Source organism: Anarrhichthys ocellatus, unplaced genomic scaffold (assembly GCF_004355925.1).
Source record: "Anarrhichthys ocellatus isolate YVR2014 unplaced genomic scaffold, GSC_Weel_1.0 scaffold33, whole genome shotgun sequence".
Lineage (NCBI taxonomy): Eukaryota > Metazoa > Chordata > Actinopteri > Perciformes > Anarhichadidae > Anarrhichthys > Anarrhichthys ocellatus.
In genome coordinates this window covers 1,525,745-1,545,306 of record NW_022280063.1, presented here as the reverse complement: position 1 = coordinate 1,545,306, position 19,562 = coordinate 1,525,745, and the positions used below count along the sequence as shown (strand labels likewise).

At 45.2% G+C, this 19,562-nt stretch overlaps 1 protein-coding gene across 1 annotated transcript in view; it reads right to left on the bottom strand.

Annotated features, from left to right (window-relative positions):
* sox5 (SRY-box transcription factor 5) overlaps window positions 1–19,562 on the bottom strand; it is a 67,183-nt gene that overhangs the window by 5,418 nt on the left and 42,203 nt on the right. The window contains 6 exon segments of the mRNA XM_031865604.1: window positions 87–260; window positions 604–706; window positions 3,926–4,101; window positions 7,517–7,637; window positions 7,639–7,710; window positions 12,725–12,889. Coding sequence (XP_031721464.1) covers window positions 87–260; window positions 604–706; window positions 3,926–4,101; window positions 7,517–7,637; window positions 7,639–7,710; window positions 12,725–12,889 — 811 coding nt within the window.

Here is a 19,562-nt window from a genome sequence, read left to right as displayed (position 1 = left end):
GGGGGGGGGGGGGCAAAGGCTCCTGTCACTCAAAGCAGACTGTGTGTGTGTGTGTGAGAGAGAAAAAGAGAGTGTGTGTCTTTTACCGAGGATCTTGCTGATGTTGGAGTTGTGCATGTCGGGGAAGGCCTGGAGGATCTTTCTCCTCTCGTCCTTGGCCCAAACCATGAAGGCGTTCATCGGCCGCTTGATGTGCGGCTCGGCGGTGCCACGACCGCGAGCCTCCCGAAATATTCTGGAGTCTGACACGCTGGGGGAGCCTGACGGGGGAGGGCGAGGAGACGGGAGGAAGGAGGTGAGGAGAGGCAGACAGAAATACAAATATAGACATTACATTGGTATTACAGTATTCCCAGTCAAAACAATTATTCTCACATTTTAAGGGGTTTGAATTTTTTAGATAAACTGAAAGATGTTTTTTAAAAACAGTATTTTACTTTAAACTGGTGAAATGTATGGTAATTAAACAGAAGAATCACATTTTCCAATACTTCTTTGTAGCTATTTAAAAAAAAATCCCACAACTTTTTGTCACCTAAATGACCACACGCATGAGTGTGTGTGTGTGTGTGTGTGTGTGTGTGTGTGTGTGTCCCCCCCTACCGTCAGAGTCTCCGCTCATGGTGAAGTCCAGCATGGCGTGGCTGAACTTGTCCTCTGCCTGCTGCTTCAGCTGTTGACTCAGACTCTCCAAGGCAGCCTTGTCCTAAACAACACAAACAGTTCACAGTTGCAGTCGGTCAGCGAGCGAGTCAATGAGTGTGAATATATGAATGAGTGAAGCCCCAGTGCAGGGATGCAGAAACACGTCAAGACTCGTATAAGTGATTTTAAATAGATCTGTTCTTGTTCATGATAGTAACTGATATTATTCATTACATACTTATAGCTGAAAGGAGCAATTGTTTCATGTCACAAATTCCTGTTTTTGAAGCATAGAAATCAAATTGCTTTAGATCTTGGCCTGAAGCCAATCTGTTTGCAAGAAAATCAGTTTTGAAGACTTAAACTCCTTCACAGAAGTGAGAAATGACTGAAGGAAACACCCGCCCCCCTTTGATCTGAAATAAATCAGTTGTTAATAATTCTTTTTTTTTGTATCAGTTCCTCAAACACAGAAAAACCAGAGAAATAACAGCAGCCGTTTGAGCAGAGAGACACTTTGTGTTTTGGTTGGTTTCAGTGTGAATCTGCGTAAATGTTAATGTCAGCAGCAAATTGTTAGTTGAGTGCTGTACGCCTGCATGGTTGAACACACATCTGTGTGTATGTTTATATTTAGTCCTATTCGGATGTTTACTGTTTTGTGTGTATACTGTATATTATGTGTGTGTGTGTGTGTGTGTGTGTGTGTGTGTGTGTCGACTCCTGGCAGCCACCTGCGAGAGTGGAGTGCAGCGGCTTGCCTCTCTCTCACAGAGGCCCCCGAGGGTTGACGCATTAGAGAGAGAGAGAGCGGGAGAGTGCAGCGCGGACGAGAGCGAGGCCACGCCGCACGGCCCCCTGGGTATTTATTACAACCAATAAAAGGCTGATTTACTGAGCATTTACATGCGTAATGCAAGCAGCCGGCACACTCTATGCTCGAACACGACCGCCGACCGGCACACACACTCGCGCATCCACACTCGCACACACACACACACACACACACACATACCGCAGTTCACCAGCGCCAGCATTTTACAGTTTAATTACACGATTAGGAGCCGTACCCAAAACACTGTCGTCTTCTAAAATAACCTTCCAAAAAGTGTCCCTCTCCATTTACATGTGACCCTGGCGAGCTGGCTGGCTGGATGGGAGGAGGGCAGAATGATAATGAAATGCATTTTCTCTGTTTTTAGTCCAGCATAGTTTAATTGTTAGAGATAATTTCCCCCTCAGATTGGAACAAATATGGTTAAAAAGGTAGGGGAGAGGGAGAATGCGCAAATGCTCTTTTTTGTTTATTTGCATTTAAAAAAAGTATTTTATTATGAATTTGTTATGTTTTTAATAAATGAACAATTATCCACCAGATTTAGCCATTTTGTATGCAAATCAGACACATTTTAGGAATTTTCCTCGTTTCACACAAATGATCAGCCTCATTCAGACCTCGTTCGAGGAAAAACGAGCACAAAACGTGTCTCACACGTTACGATTTTGTGCTTCAATGTGCCGTTACAAAGGGGCTTTTTGCTGTGTGTGTGAGTGTGTGTGTGAGACAGAGACGGAGATGAACGGGGAGACAGAGTAGATGACAGCCTAGTCTGACATTAAGCCCCAGCACAGTACATGAGAAAAGTGGATTGAATGGCTGACACTGGAGCCAAGACACAAAGTAGCGACAAAACTAATCCTCTGAGTGTGTCAGAGATGACACCGTTGTATCGGTACGCCAAGAGCTCACCGGCTTCACACTCGCGCAGCACAAAGCCAAAGGGCCGAGGAAGCGGGAGTCGGCACGGAGCGCATTGGCTTTGGAAGCTGAGAAAGATTCACGTTTTTCGTCAGCTAAAATTTCAGAACTTTATATTCAGAAAGGCGTTAAAATAAATATTTAACACCAAACGGCAAAAAAATACCTTTTCATATTCTTAGTCTTACATGAAAACAAAAACATTTTCTGGTAAAAACATATTCCTTAACGAGGCTGACAAAATGAATCATTTCCACCGTTATCACTGGTATGAGACGTCACAATAACAGGAAAAGCTCCCCTTTCCCCCTAATTTCTCTGAATTCTTCAATGATAACATCCACCAATTTAACAAGAAATGACAAAAAATACATAATAAAAATTACGTCTAGTATTTTATTACCCCCTGCAGTGAAATAAAACCGCTAAATTCCTCCATTTAATGCAACGAAAGCTGTAAAGCATGCTCCTGAAAAACAGCTACATTTCCTGTTGTTCCCTCTCTTCCCAGTTCTCTCCCTGGTGTGAATCTAATTAGCTATTAGACTGAATCCTTTAGACTGTATCGACAGTATATTACTATCTCACTAAATGTTTCAAAAAAAAAAACTGGGTTTAATACATAAATCATATTGCGTTTGACTGCTTCAAACGCATCGGATGAGAGAGTAAAAAAAAAAAAAAAGGAAGAAAGAGACAGATAGAGCTGTTGAATGTCAGCGGTGCAGATGCTTCAAGCACACTGTTGCTCTGTAAGTATGTGTGTGTGTGTGTGTGTGTGCGTGCACCAGCTGACTCCCAATGTGTTTAACAAATAACCACAATTTAGCCACGCTGCCGAGGAGCCGGCGCCGTCACTTCACATTACCATCTCCCCAACGCTCCGCTCTGCCACACACACACACACACACACACACACACACACACACAAGAGCCCTGTAGTGCGCCTTACAGACACACTCATTACCTCCGAGACGCCTCTGGTTTTACCTTATCTGGCCCTGTTTAGCTTCAACACATTTCAGCGAGCGCATTGTACACCGATTTACCTCCTACATGGTGCAGTAGGGATGGCATATGGCAAGACAAATTATTACACACTGACAATGAGATGGTACGGCTTGTGATGGGTGTTTTTTTAAATTTTTTTTATTTATGAGTTTATGAATTTAGACCTCTGGAATCAGTTGTGTTTTTTTTTCTTGAGATAATCCATACATTTCCCTTTAGTTTGTTCATGCTATTCATGAGTCATTTGTCATAGAAATGATAATATCAAAATGTATTTATTTTCATCCCAAAGGATCGAACTAATAACAATAAAGACTGAAACAGATGGTCTTTAAAGTACTAAGACGGACCTTTATATATAATATGTAATACATCAATACATTTATTTAGATTCTTGATTATTCTGCCCTCTTATCCTTTGGGGCAGTTGTCAGACTTTGTTGCCCATTGCTCAGGTTACAGCACACCGTACCACGCGCTGCCGTACGGATGGGATTTAATGAGGTTTACCTTGTCTGAGCGTCCATTGTTGAGGCTCAGGTTGCTGACAGCGGCAACCTTGGCGTCCAGGACCTGCTGCTCTCTCTTCAGCTGCTCCTTCATCTGCCGGGCCTCGGCGAAGGCCTTGGTCACAGCCTCGTGGTCGCTCAGGTAGGCGGTCGTGGACAGCGAGGACAACAAGTCTGCTGAGACACGGAGAGACAGGGACAGGGGCGATTAATTTGGTTTTGTATCATCGTAAGCTGTGTGTAAAAATGTGATCCGAGTCTTTATCTACTGTATTTGTACTTTTTATAAATAAGAGATAATAATAGAGAGGCATTTGGAATAGCAATACATATGTGTGTGAGTGTGTGTGTGTGTTTATGCTTGAGAAGCTGGCAGGAGGTTTTCATCCAGAATAAATTTTCCCCTGAACCATGAGGTAAAGACATTAACATACACTTGATGAGGGGGGTTTGCCGGGGCATCTGCGTGTGTGTGTGTGTGTCTCTCTCTCTCTCTCTGTCTTACACACGGACCACTTGACTGTCGAGCTGGGTATATGTGAGTCTGAGTGTGCCCCTAGCTAGCCTTGCAACAAGCATCCCACCGCCTCCTCCACCTGCTCTCAGCCGGAAACACACACACACACACACACACACACACACACACACACCACACACACACACACAGAAACAAACAACTACAAGCACAGGGATCTCTTTTCATCTGAACCCTCGTAGTTCCACTTTGAACAGAGGTGGCCACATGACTCTCATGCCTCTTACTAAGAAGTCCTGCTAATTTCCCCAGCTGAGAACATCTGCCCTGCCACCTCACAAAGATCAGATCTCGCCGCTCTATTATTTGTATTATTTCCACAGCTTAGCCCGGCCGATGAGGCATCTGCTCTGACCGTGTGTTTGCGGGGTTGTGTGCGCCGCTATCGCTTCTCTCTATCAGTCGTGTTAGCTCTTAACAAAGAGCCGCGGCTGGCTTATGGGGCCTTTATCAGCGCTAATCCGCACCGCTAATGCCATCTCAGGCCAGATTACCAGCTTCAGATTGGTAATGACAGAGCCGTGAACTCTTTCAGAAGTCATAACCGGGAAATCAGGATGTGAGCGAGGCCAAAAAAAAAAGGGGGGGGGAGGGGGGGGTGTCGAGAGAGGGGGAGAGGGCGATGGAATCGGGTGGCAGTCCATTTTAATCTGGAGTTAAAAGAGAGGGAGGGGGGCGGACAGATATTCTTGCACTCATGAATGTGTGCGTGAGTCTCGCTTAAACTGACAGCGATGCCAACCATCCAGACAAGTGAATGTGACCCAGATAGAAGGGGGGTGGAGGGGTGTCTCTCTCTCTCTCTCTCTCTCTCTCTCTCTCTCTCTCCCTCCACACACACAAATTGTGTCTCTCTCTGAACGGCAAATCTCTACAGACAAGCGCAATACCTTTTTGTCCAGAAAAAAACACTCCTGCAGGGAGGTCAGGGGGGAGCTGCCGTACTTTATGACGGACAAATCGCGTGATCGTGGTAGAAGTTACAGGCGCTGACAGCCCTTCAGTTCGGTTTGAGATGGGAGGACGGATGGATGGACGGATGGGAAGTGGGTAAAAAGAGAAACGTGCATTTGAAAAGACTGTGGACAGGAATTCATCCGGACGCCACTAATGGAAGGTGAAGCGACTGAAAATGAACTCATGAACCATCTTTACACCTGCAGATATGACCCGGATACTCTATAAGCCTTAGTGAGCATAAACACGGTCTTAAGCGGTTTTGCATTAAAAAAAAATATATATATTAATTAAGATCTCTAAAATGTATCACCTTTTGTCACCAAGTGACTAAAACCTGTGAGATACAGGAAATGCGGTGAAGTAAAAAGCACAATATTTCTCTCTCAAATGCAGTTGAGAAGTATAAACAAGAGTAAAATGCAGATACTCGAGTGCAGTGCCTTAAAATTGTACTTAAGTACAGCACTACATTAAATTAAATGTGTGTTACATTCTACCACTGACAATCCTGGCTCACAGAGGCACTCTTGACTTCCCTTTAACATAAAATACAACTCTCCCCCGTTCAAATTGAGAGATAAATAATAATTTCCTACTGCATGTGCGTCTGTTCCTGTCTGAATCTAAATAACATAAACACACATTCATAATCTGTTCCCGCCCACACACACACACTCACACTCACACACACTCACACTCACTCACTCCCACATCAAAACGACCGCCTCTAGACTCTTTTCCAATTTGTCTGGCCCCGTCTCTCCCCTCTGAACTTGTAACAGGAATCCTAATACGACGATGAACTGCAATAACAAACGTTGCTGGTGACCGGCTAAACTCAACAGATGGGACGGCGAGCTGCAACCTAACTGGGATGTGCGACACAAAACACACTGGTCCCCACGCGCAAAATAATTCAGCGGGGATCACACACAAACTTTAAACACTGTAATCCATTTTTCCCGAACAAAAAACATCTGGGACCGCAAATCCACTAATCTGATATTAAATCCGCCGATTTGTTGAAAAACAGTGAGATTAGCCAAGAAGTCAGAAAAAAAAAAAAAAAATGACTAACTGCCTATAGGAGGAGGAGGTGGGATTGCGTGTGTGTGTGTGTGGGCCTTTGTGTGCGTTTGAGTGTGTGTCTTAAGAGTGTGTGTGCTGTCATTGTGTCATTAATGCCGGGTGTTTGCGCTGTCCTGGCTCATGTAAGAGGCTTGTCTAATCTCATTGGTGATACCTCCTGTCTGTCATGCGCTCCTCTCTTTATTATTCCCCCGCTTCGTAGCTCAAAAAAAAAAAAAAAAGAGTGCTAATCCCCATCTCTCTCTCTCTCTCTCTCTCTCTCTACTTCCCCTCACTCCCTGTGTCTCTCTGTCTCTTTCAGTTACTAATAAACACATAACAATGAAGCAGCCCCGAGGCAAATAGCGACGCGGAAGAAAAACACAAACACACTAATTATAGCCTGTTACATATGTGTAATATTTGAACTATCAGTGTGAAAAATGGATTAGGAGCACAGAATGGTGATTCATTTATGTCATATTTCATGTATGTGTGCATGTGGCCCGGTATGATTACGGTACTGGCTGTGGCAACAATGGCAGCACTAGGAGAGGCAATGCTATTCTTGTCATCGCCACTACCAGCGAGGCTATTACCGTTTTCCTTGAAGGCGAACGTTGTCACAATGGGAACAATTTGCATTTCATAAAAGTGTATCCAAGTGTTGGGCCACTTATGCTGGATGTACGCAACATATATGCATTCACGTGTTTTTGTTTGGATATGTCTTTGTGTGTGAGGAAAATTACCGTTTCTTACAACTTTAATCTTATTTTCAAAGTTTTGGCCATCATTTGTAACGGTAATAATATTTTGTATACACTACACTGCAACATCACCTGCAAATACAATGGGAACTGTGGTAGTGGCTGTTGTTTTTTACATCAATCTAAGAAATAGGCCACGGTAATGTGTAAAGCTACCATTTTTGGTCACTATGTTTTCTATTACAGTAGTCTCGGGTTATCCTTTTAATTGTTCCTGAGTGTGTGTGTGTGTGTGTAATGGTTACTTAAGTCCACTTACCTATCGAGCTGACTCTGGTCGGTGGACCTCCGATGCTGGAGGGGGCGGCGCTGTGCTTCAAGGAGCCGGCGGGGCCCAGCTTGGCGGCAGCAGCAGCAGCGACCTGTGGGGAAGTTGGGGGGGGAGTTGGGTGACTTGCTCTCGGATGCCTTAGGCTTGGCCGACAGGTTCAGTGGCTGTGCACCCTCACTGTCCTGCAAAAACCAAAACAGCACAGTTTCGCCTGCTGTGACCACCGTAGCAATTTGGGAGCGGGGGGCCCCTCACCGAGACCACTCGCAATGGAGGCTTTAATAACACGCACTAGTGAAACGGGATCCCATGCACAGCAGTGGGACAGATGACACGTTGCATGCCACTGCCTGTATCCAAACAGCTTGTCACAAGCAAAATAAAAATAAAGAAAATTGCAGCACGGACAACAATAAATACTGATAAATTTTGGTGCAAACTGTTGACATTTACATGCAAAATAACTGACTCCCTATCACAGGCAAGTCCAGACGACTCATTCACATGCATGTGCACACTCCACACTGCATGTGCAGGCTCCAGTAAACATGCAGTAAAATTCGGCATGCTTCCAACAAGGCCAGCGTAAGAGCAACGTTCACACCTGAGGAGAAGAAACACACTAAAATCAGTCCCAAAACTACAGCGGACAGCAGCAGCACTCTGCCTCTCCCAGAGCACCTCCCCGAGACCGTCTTTACAGCTGTGGCTCTGAGGACATGGTGACGTCTCGATGTATCAAACAGCCGACAGAACAGAACAGAACAGAAGACTGTCTGCCACTTCAATGTGCACTTGCTCCATCAGAAACAAGGGACCGTCACGGCTGTGAACATGGGAGTGAACAGCGAAGCGGCGCTTTGTGCCTCAAAGACACACAGTCCCAGCAACCAATCCATAACTTCTGAGGTAGCTTTTATTATGTATTATGATGCCAAACAGGAGTTGATATATCTATATCATCAAATTCCATCACTCGTCTGAAAGGATGTCTGCACACGGCACTAACCTCAACACAAGTCAGACAGCTGCCCGCTAAATGAATCGGCATGCGGACTACCGCGCGATGCCAGGGGCTGTTATCACGTTAACTGTCATGGCAACGCCACCCCTGCTGATGACCTAATCCAATCAGGGGGCAGCCTCGGAGGGTCATGTGACAGGAAGGAAGGAATTAGATCGCCCGGGGGCCAGATGTACACAGACCACTCTGTGTAATTAAAACGCCGCAATTAAAAGGCAGACACAACACGGGGCAAGGGACGGCTTAATGGGCCCGCAAGTAGAGCACCACAATATGGTCTATGAGGTTTAGAAATACAATCTGTTTGTAGTGCTTCGTCTTATGACAAAAACTTATGAATTGTTCCTAAATGTACATGTTGTAAATAAGTGAATTAAAGGGAACTTTTAGCTTTACAGGTGTGGTCCTACTTTAGCTACATGTACACCATAGAATAGAATGGAGACATTATTTTTCTTTATTTTCTGGTCATTAGTCTAATTGCTGCTTAGGCGGAGTAGAATCCAGCATACAGTGGGATCCAAAAAGAGAGGAAGTACTGTATGTGTGTGTGGTATACCCACTCATTAAGGTCGACTCTCCCTCATTCCCACTCCTTGAGTCGTACTAAGCCTTATGAGCCCCTCACAACTCAATTAAGCCCTTCCAATTAAGCCTACGTGCCTATGCGTGTGTGCGATCACCACTTTGTGTGTGTGTGTGTGTGTGTGTGTGTGTGTGTGTGTGTGTGCGACGAGGCCTAACCGGATTGTCCTTCATTAGGGGGGTCTGTCTAAATAGACGGAGGACCCCCAAAGATGCCTTCGGTGAGACAATGGGCCGGAGAAGAAGAGGAGAGAAAGGAGGAGAGAAACACTGAGCGGGATCTTCTCAATCCTGACCCATATTATGGTGGGCTTTGGCTGGGAACGCGTTTGAATATTTATTACAAATAGATAATGCCTCTGCCTCTTGTACAGTGGAATGGGGGGAGTTTCCTCTCCGCGCCAAGCCAAATCCTATGGTGGGAAGGTGGCCAACCTGCATTATGCCAGTGTGGAGGAATTAGTTTAGACAGTGGAGCTGAGAGGCTTGGACCGACTTGTTAATGTGTGTGTGTGTGTGTGTATGTGTGTGTCAGTGTGAGACATTGTTCAACAAGCTCTAAATCTCATGACAGTGTGTGTGTGCGTGTGTGTGTGTGTGAGGCCCCTAAAGCCTCTGAAAGCCTCGGAATCTCGAATTAATACAATTGCTTTTGTGTCTCTCTTGGCTGATGAAACAGTCTCCAGCTTTGAGACCGAAAACATGCAGAGTGACAACGACAGCCAGAGGGACAGAGAGGAAGCGGCAGGGGAGAGATAATGCGTGTGTGTGTGTGTGTGTGTGTGTGTGGGCTGTATTTCACTTCTGTGGATGCCGACATGTGAAGGCGACATCAGGGTTCTGCGTCTTATCACTGGGGCTGATGGTTCAATTAACAGGACAAGTGTGTGTGTGTGTGTGTGTGTGTGTGTGTGTGTGTGTGCCACTACCGTTTATTCTGGGCAGGTTTCTCTCAAGACCTTTACATGCTCCTCTCTCCTTTCATCTCTCTTGTCTTTCCTCCTCTCTTCCTTCCCTTCCAGCTATAAGTGACTGCTTGGATATTAATTATATTGTCATATCTAATTCTCTCAGACAGCAGGGCAACACAGAGGAGGCAGATATGACAGGTTTGTACACTACGTGGCACCGATTCAAACCCTGACTCCTCAAGTACGCAAATGCACATTTTCTACTAATTTGTATTTGGAGAAAACAGACGAGCACAGACGTGACTTTACCACGACAGCCTAGACCGACTGTTATATTTGAACTAATTAGGCTCGTCGTAAATATACTCTGGAGCAAATACAAGCCATGCTTGTAAAGTTTAGTATCTGTAAAACATACTTAAAGGTGCAAAAGTACTCACTTTAGAGAATGGCTATATAAATATATATATATATATATATTTATATTAAATGTAAAATATATATCACAGATAAATGAAAATGACTAAAGAGTACAATATTTTCCTCTGACAAGAATTGCAGTAGAAGGTAACATCAAATGTAAAAGTACTTCATAATTGCTCTTAAGCACAGTACTTGAGTAAATGTACACAGTTCCAGTTCTTTTGGCCACTGCGTGCGTGTGATGCATGTCAGCGAACGGGCTACATATGGTGCATCACTTGAACGGCACTATTGTACGGCTCTGTATGCATGCCTGCCTACATCTAAAGGTCCACTCTTGCGTATAAGAAAGCTGCATGTATGCCGCAGTGATTTGTGCATGGGCATGTGTGTGTGTGTGAAGGGGATGGTTGGCATGGTGTCTCCTTCAACACCTGTGTGTGTGTGTGTGTGTGTGTGTGTGTGTGTCCGTGTCTCACCCGAGGGTAAAGCACTTAAGCGGTGAGCGCCTGAGTCCAAACAGCTGTGAGCAGAGGCAGGCAGCGCGTCTCTAAATGACTAGAGACCTGAGATAGACCCCCACAGGGGGAGCACACCTCTGAAATATACATGTCACTCGCCCAGAGAGAGACAGAGTGTTAGAATGAATGAGTGAGAGCGCTGCAGTGGTCAGCCTGAATGAAAGAAATCAAAGGAGACTGAAGCAGAGAGAAAAGAGAGGAAGAAAGAAATAAGAGAGAAATAGCTTTAAAATCCGACGATGCCCTAATCTAAAGTTTGTCCGAGTGCACGGGGGGTAACACCGAAACAGCGCTGCGGTCAATTGGCCAGTTTGGCTTCATGGGGCCTGTCGCGTGCCATGTGGGTCCACACCCCAGTCTGCCTCTCCTGCTGGACTGGGGAGGCCATTACAGCTCCACACTTCCCCTCCACCACAGGCCGCAGCACTTGCCTGTCAGCCCAACTCCATATATATGGTAATAAGACGAGTGTGTCGGCGGAGGTGCAGGGAGGGGCTGATGGACAAGGACACGGGGGGGGCACGCTCTGGGGTCAACCGTGAGCTTTAAATCTGTGCCGCGAGCTAGTCCTCAATGCAAGAGTGGGTGCGTGTGTGTTTGTGGACTCAGGGGTAGGCGTAGGTCCAGAACAAAGTGTGTGTGAGAGGAAAGGAAAAGAAAGGAGAGGAAAGGAAAATAAAGGAGAGGAAAGGAAAATAAAGGAGAGGAAAGACAGATAAATAAAACAGCTTTGGGAAGATCTGCTTTATGTTTATTAGCAGAAATCAGATATTGTTCTCTGTAGGATTTTGAACATGTTGTCCTACTCTTAGACGGACAAGTCTATTCCCATGTGTCTGTCAATGTCTCTGTGATTTGTGACTGACCACTACACTTGTGGGGGGTCCGAGAGTGGATGGCAGGGGGCATGGGGGTTGTGTGTGTGTGTGTGTGTGTGTGTGTGTGTGTGGGAGGTGGCCAGGGTCCAGATATCCCAACCAGATATTCATAGAATTCCACTTGGATGGACACGAGGCTTCCCCTCGCCCCTATTGTGCAGCCAGCCGAGGAAACGTCACAAACAGCAATACATCCTCAAATCCACCGCCACCACACACCAGCTGGAGTTTTGTGATAAAGTTGGACTGCGACTGTGAGTTTGTACTCCGAGTGGTACCAGGGCGGGCATTAGCATGAGGAGCAGACCGTTGCTCAGGACACTGGTTTGATTGGAAAGAATAAGATAAAATAAAAAAAAAAAAAGGACAAGATTCGGGATGCAACCTTCAAACAAGCGTGGACACACATTTTCAGGTCATGCACCGCAGGGAAACAACATCTCGTCCGGGCAGGCATTCACTCTCTCAGTCTCCGCTGTAACACTAGAAAGGCCAAAGTGTACACAGTTTAACTGTAAAAGTCTTTTCTGGCTATAATTAAGTTTTGAAATAATCATATTTGTTTTTTAAAATGTGAAAGAATTTACCAGAGAAGTTACGTTTTCTTTTTTTTTTTAAATTGCTTCAAGAATGTTTAAGAAATATAATATAATTTTGAAATATAAAAAAGAATATGTATGTACTAGAGTCAAGAAAAATAAAACTTATTTGTAGAAAATAGGTGAATATACGGAACTGGCAGATTGCTACACTTATTTTAAGAAAGTAAAACTTTCAGGACTTTCAGTCTGGCATTTCTAGCATTACACGCACGTACACACACACACACACACACGAATACAAAAGACCCTTACCTTGGTCTTGTTAGGCAGCGGGGAGCTGCGGCCCTTCTCGCTCTGTGAGTGTGTGTTGGTGGGCGGGGAGTGTGTGCCCAGGTTGCCTTGCGGTGGCATGCTGCCTCCGTGCTGCTTGGCCCCCGGGGAAACCTGCATGGCCGCCAGCTGAGCTGCATACAACTGCTGCAAGGTAAGAGAGACAGACAGGAGGGGGTGGGGGGTGGCAATAAGAAAAGAAGAAGAAGAGGGGGAAAAAAGAGAGGGGGAGGAGGGGGGGGGAGAAGAAAGGGGCAACATGAATAAATGAATACTCGAGAGCGCACAAACAAAAAAGAAGAGCGGCTAAAAAGCTCTGGAAGAAGAGGCCATTAGTGTCCCGGCCTCTGTTTGTGTGACGGAGAGAGATACAGAGGGACATCTCCACTGTCAACCCCCCTCCCTCACCCCATGGGAGAAGCGTTAACAGCCTCTCTGACAGGCCCAGAGATGGCCATGTCCCCTCCAGGTGCATCGTGGGAGAAAGGGAAAACATTCCGGCTATCGAGGTCACGCCGGAGAGCCCGGCTCTCGCTCAAGGTGAAAAAAAGTGATGATGGAGAATAACAAAAAAAAAAAAAAAAAAAAGGAGGGAAATTTGTGAAGCTACATGCCAGATGGGACATGCCAGAAGTGTCTTGTGCCCCTGCGACGTTTTCAGCGTACGGACAATAAGATGCAAAAACACACAGGGACGCTCTAAAATGCTCTAAAATAAAGATGAATTGATTCAATAACTGCTGCGCGAAACAAACAGGTTTCCCCTACTCTTGTTTATGTATTTAATTAATTTCAAATTAAATAAAAGCATTATGGCTCGAGCTGCTATGGTGTGAACATACTTGGGAATATTTATGCAATACTACCGTATCACACAAAACAGTCTCTGGCCAGTATTTCCACAGCAACAGACACGGCGGAATATTCACAATTTGGAAGGAGCTTCAATGTTCATAAACACTTCTTTCCGTCTCTCTCTATCTTCCTCCTCCAAAATCATCCTGCAAAAGCTCAATTACTTTCATGTCGGCTAATACAAATCTCTGAGACGCCGTTTTGTTTTCTCAGAATTGTTATTCCGTCCTCTGAAGAGCAACAGAACGGGTTGTTTAGCGAGAAGTAACTGATGTGTTGTTGTTCTTTTCTGAATAGTTATAATTGTTCGCATTTATTTCTGGTGGAAGATTTTTCTGGAAGAGGACCATCCTTTTTTTTCCTTTTTTTTTTTTTTTAGTTTAACTTCCGTCCTTCTGTTGGTGCTTGGCTGCCGGCCACCGGCGTCAAACAAAGGCTGGTTTATGCAAATGGACAAGGAAGAGATGCTGTCACTGCTCCCTCTCTCTCTCTCTCTCTGTCTGTTTGAACCTCTCTCTATCTCTCGTGACAGCCACATTAGCTTCCTCTGCTATCTTAAATAAAGACATTTATCTCTTTTTATACAAACAAGACAAAAAACAACAACGGGACGTTCAAACTGGCAGCGCTCACACTGCACACAAAGAAGTACTTTTTTTTGGAAGAAACTCATATTTGAATTTGAAATAATCTCCGCCTGACTGTCACTCACTTGTGGCAACAACAATGTTCACTTTCCAACACCGCGACAGGGAAACGGCAGCATGTTTTCAGTTACGATTCTCTACCTTCTCTTGCTTTTGTTGAATTACCAAACTTTTAATTTAATTCTTAAATAAGATGACATTTCCCAAAAGATGAATCGTATTCTGAATCTAAATCTAAATAGGATGCTGATTAACTTCATCCCTGACAAACACTTTGGGAGACTGGATGCTTTAACATTGAAGAAATGTTGAATTACATAGTTTATGGTTAATGAGAAAAGAAGAAAAGAACAAGTTCCGTCGTCTTCTCAAAAGATTTCCACTAAATATCACACTGTAGAGTTTTATCGCATTCCTTTGGTGCATTTTCTCTCGTGTTGGAAAGCAACCCGTGCTCCAGAGTGTCAGCATCTGCCGCTGTTACGGACACCGAGGAGAAAAACGATAATTGAGGTGCATACAGTAGACAGGGTGAGCTGCTGCTGCTGATGTGGCAATCAGCGGGAGATCGGTCATGCTCTGGTGAGCTACGTGAGCGCGGCGAGGAGGGGCAGCGTGCTCAGATCAGATCAGCCTCCGCTCGCTCATTTCTCTACAATTAGCTGCACTGTGGCTCCTGGAAGAGAGAGTGAGGGGGGGGGGGTGCAGCCGAGCATGAACGCCCCTCAACCCCCCTCCGCTCCCTGCCAGCCAAACCCCCTAGCGAGTGGACCACGGGCGGTGTGTGTGTGTGTGTGAGTGTATGTGTGTGTGTCCTGCCATATTCGGACCAGTGGTTCAAAGGCCTCTTTATTTGCGGAGTGAATTGAGTTCCATTACAAGGCCAGCTCCCGTCACTCAAAGCCCGCTCAATGGGTCGGCGAGCAATGGCACACACACACACACACACACACACACGCACACACGCACACACACACACACGGTACAGAGGGCAGAGGCACTGTGGAGCGCGCCCAGAGCGTCGCCACAACGACATCCATGTCAACAAACAGGAAGTGACAGCGCAAAGCCCCCTGGGGTGACCGGAGGAGCAAACACACACACACACACACACACACACACACACACACACACACACACACGGAGCAACACAATGAGTGAGGGGTGGGGGAATGCAACCGTAGATGCAGGATGAGAATAAGGAATTTGAAATGTCACTCACTGGCTGTGTGTGAGTGCGTGTGTGTGTGTTCCTCACTCTTTCTGCTCCTAATCCCCTAATACGAGACAAACATATCTGCATGTGTTTGTTTGTGTGTGCACACGAGCATGTCTAGTGGTCAGCGCTTTGCTTGTCACATGACACCCCGTCGTGTGTGTGTGTGTGTGTGTGTGTGTGTGTGTGTGTGTAAGAGGGTGTGCGCGTAAGCATGTGCAAGCCTGAGCTCTATTGACGAGAGGTGAAAAGGTGATGTGTGACTATTGGTGCTCCTCTCAGTGAAAACATGGGGCTGGCTGTTTGGTATTAGTGCTATTGACAGTGTGTGTCCATTCTCTCTGTCGCACAGTTTTTCCTGTGATCTTAGTAGGGGTGGATCTATGTGTGTGTGTGTGTGTGACTTGGTCAATAATCTGCAGCTTTAGTCAGATTACCAGCCCGCCTGTTCTTTGTTGTGAGAGTTAGCGGCGCTTCAGAGCAGTCTGAGCTCTATTGTTTACATGGACACCGAGGACTATTGTATGGATCTCAATGGATTCTTGTCCGTCTGTCTGTCTGACTTCCTGTCCCACTGATCATGTTTTTTTCAGTCGCAGCGTGTTTTTGGTCTTTCAGCACCAAAAACATAAAAGAAAAGAAAGCAGCCAATGAGTCAGAGAAGTTGGACCCAAACTCCGTCTTAACGACTGCCGTTTCGATTTCCTCTCGTAGTTGTGATTGAACTAAGCAACAAATAAAAAATAAAACGACCTAGATAGAAAGACGAATAGAGTGGTAAAGTGTAAATAAAATGATTACCTTGCTTATAGATATATACGGCACAGCCTCAAGGGCAAACGCTAACTCAACAAACATCCCGAGTGTTTGGGTTATTTCTTTTCTTCGTGCCAGCTTTAGACCGTTGAAATTAACGTTGAAACAGAAACGAGAAAGTCAGTTTTCACTTTATATTTGCTGATAGCGAAGAGTTATTACTTCAATATTGCACTGAAAATGTTTTGTGTTCGGGATTTCATCCCAATTTGGGGACAAAATAGGTAAAAGTAAATAGACTTTTACACCAATAACCTCTAAGTATTTATACGTTCACATTTCCTTTGCTCATTATGTGTTTGGAAGTGGTATAGTCACCTATCTGTGCTGCCTATTGATTACACATTGATCCCATGCTGTTATCACAAAATGGCATTTCCTTGCAACTCCGAGAAGCCTTTAAGGCCAAGAAAAAGATACCAACACCGAAGCAATTCTCACATCTGAGAAAATGCTTTGCTGCGCTCTTTCTCTCCTCCAGATAAGGTTCGGTGGGGAAACGAGTTGCTCGATTGATTCCTCATTTACCTTCTCTCATCTGTCCCTGTCCCCCCCGCCCCCTCCCTCTTACCGCCTGTCCGTCCGGCCGTCTCTCCGGTGTACAGTGCGGTAATCCAGGACAATATGTTCCAACATCTGCCTCTCCATATGATGCCTGACCCGCGCCATTGACCCTCTTTATACTACACACACACACACACACACACACACACATTTAATCTCTCACACACATCCACACTGCTCTCCTCCATTTACCTCCATCCATCTCTCTGTTTATCCTTTTAACCGATCATCTTTCTAAATACCTCTCTCTTTTCACCTTTACCACTGATATCTCTATCTCTCTCTCTCTCTCTCTCGCCAGGATGAGTGCATTTTTTCTTCTTCAGTTTTCAGCCTTCTGTCTGTCCTTCTCAGTCCATTTGTGGATGATATCATTGATATCAAGGGTCAATAGGGAGCCAGATTAACATACTCTCATGCACAATGTCACACTCATCCCCCAGATTAAGATGCTAAATGCCATCCTTGTACACTCCAAAGCCTCCATTGCCTTGAAACCCGTCTGTAAGATATTCGGTGTTAAGCTCCCATTGACTGTAAGAGCTACTCTGTTGATTTCTATGGAGGGCGTTTTACGCGTAGAAAGAGCTTGAACTCATTGAGAGATTTAATACATATATTTTCTAAGAACTGCACTTAAATCAAAGCCGTGCTGTTGAGAGTTCTGATCTTTCTATGTATAGTTTCTAGAGTGTCGGACACCAAGAGGAACTGAGATGTGGATTCTGCAGAGTGGTTTGGCGTGATAGCAGTTATACGTTCAGTACGTGAATCATCAGATCCGTTTAGACGTATATCAAACTACAAACATGGCTGCTCTTGTATTTGACCGTGATGTCATCCGGGTTAATCCAGGTTGGGCACGGAGACGACAGATTTGATATAAATCTGCTTCACAAATTGAGGTCAAGGAGTTTAAAGACATGGGCAGGCATCACTTATGATGCTATTGTGTAGCATCATGGGAAATGTAGGATTCCTTGTTCATGGGGTTTGACCTATAAATTGAGACTAAAAGATATCTCAGGCTCTCCCTCAACTTCAAATCATATACAGAACTAAATTGTTGTAGTGCAACTTTTATTCCTTTTGTCCGGTTTATCCTCAAAGGAAGTCAAATCTAAATTTAAGAGGAAAATACAAATGAATTACCAATTTGGCAAGCAGTGTAGAGAGAGACCGTGATTTACGGCTAATAATATTGTCACAATTGAACGACTTAACGGCCGTTTGTGGTCACCAGCAAGGTACCCAGTGGAGCTTTAACATTGTACTACGTCAGTGGTGTGTAAGACACAATACGGGCTGCCTGCATCAGCACCATTGTAGCAGTGAATCTATTGAAGCCTGTTGAAAGTACTGAGGCACCATCATGACCTGAACCAGATTATCTCATTGCCTGAGATAAGAAACACACTGTCACATGTGTGTTGCATATCACTAAAAAAATATATATTTTAACATTTCCTTTCTTACTTTTCTCTTTTGTGGACTCATCTTGGACGCATAAAACAAAAATAAAGAACATATTGGATTTAAACTATAACTATGGCTGGTTTATGTAGTTATTGAAAAGTAATCCCACTACACTCTGTTACGCCTGTGTGTGTGTGTGTAGTTGAAGTGTCCTGTCTGCATCTGTCAGCATGTTTCTCTGCACTCCTGAATGCAGCTGGGAAGTTCATTGTGTACTCTGCCTGAAAATCTTTCATTTTCTACCTCTGTGTGTGTGTGTGTGTGTGTGTGTGTGTGTGTGTGTGTCTCGGCTAAGTGGGTTCACTTGTGTCCTCTCCGCCAAACCACTGTGTTGCCGTGGCGACCCGAGGCCCGAGCTAACTGTCATGTCTCGTCTCGGCGACAGAAACACCTCCTTATCAAATGAGGGCGCAGAGACGATCCCAAAGGAAATCCATCCACATTGAGACATCTGTACTTGTGTTAGCCCGGACAAATCCCACTCCTTTCTGACAAGCCTTAATCTCAATGTGCCACTGTGTGTGTGTGTGTGTGTGTGACTGCGTTTGTCTGAGAGGATTGTAAGAAAGAGATCTGCTAGCGAGATGGTTGTTTTTGCACTTGTTGTGTCCTCTCGCCCCTCCCCGCCGGAAAAAGAAAAAAACAAAATCCAATTGCAAGGTGGACAAAGCTTTTCAACTGGAGATTGAGTGTGTCTGCACACAGTCGAACATATGGACGGCTAGATTGAAGCAGTGATAACAGCGCAGAGGACATTATTCTCAGGCTAAACACACGAATGTGCTCACACACACACACACACACACACGAGCGCGAGTAATAATGAAATCAGTGACGACAGCGGGGTCCGTTCTCCATGATAGAGTTACACAGCTATTCTATTCTCCCTGCAGTGTCTGGCATATGGGGCAGTGCGTTTGGCTGACAGGTGCAAATGTATCGCTCACCCTCTGCCTGACCTTTAACACACATGTTCCCATCATTCCCCTTGAATTGAACAGTAAGTGAAAAAGATGTGCAGGAAGAAAAATGTGTGTTGTCAATGCAGCTGTTTCTCTCAGACATCCATGTGTGTGCGTCCTATTTTATGACGATATGCGTGTCAAGGAGACATGAGGGCCAAGTGCAGTACAACCTGTGCAGAGGCCGAGCCCGGGACTGGAGGTTAATGTGCTTCAGAAAAAAAAAAAGGGGGGGGGGGGGGGGGGGGGGGGGGGGGGGGGCACTCAGGCCCGGGGGGGGGGGG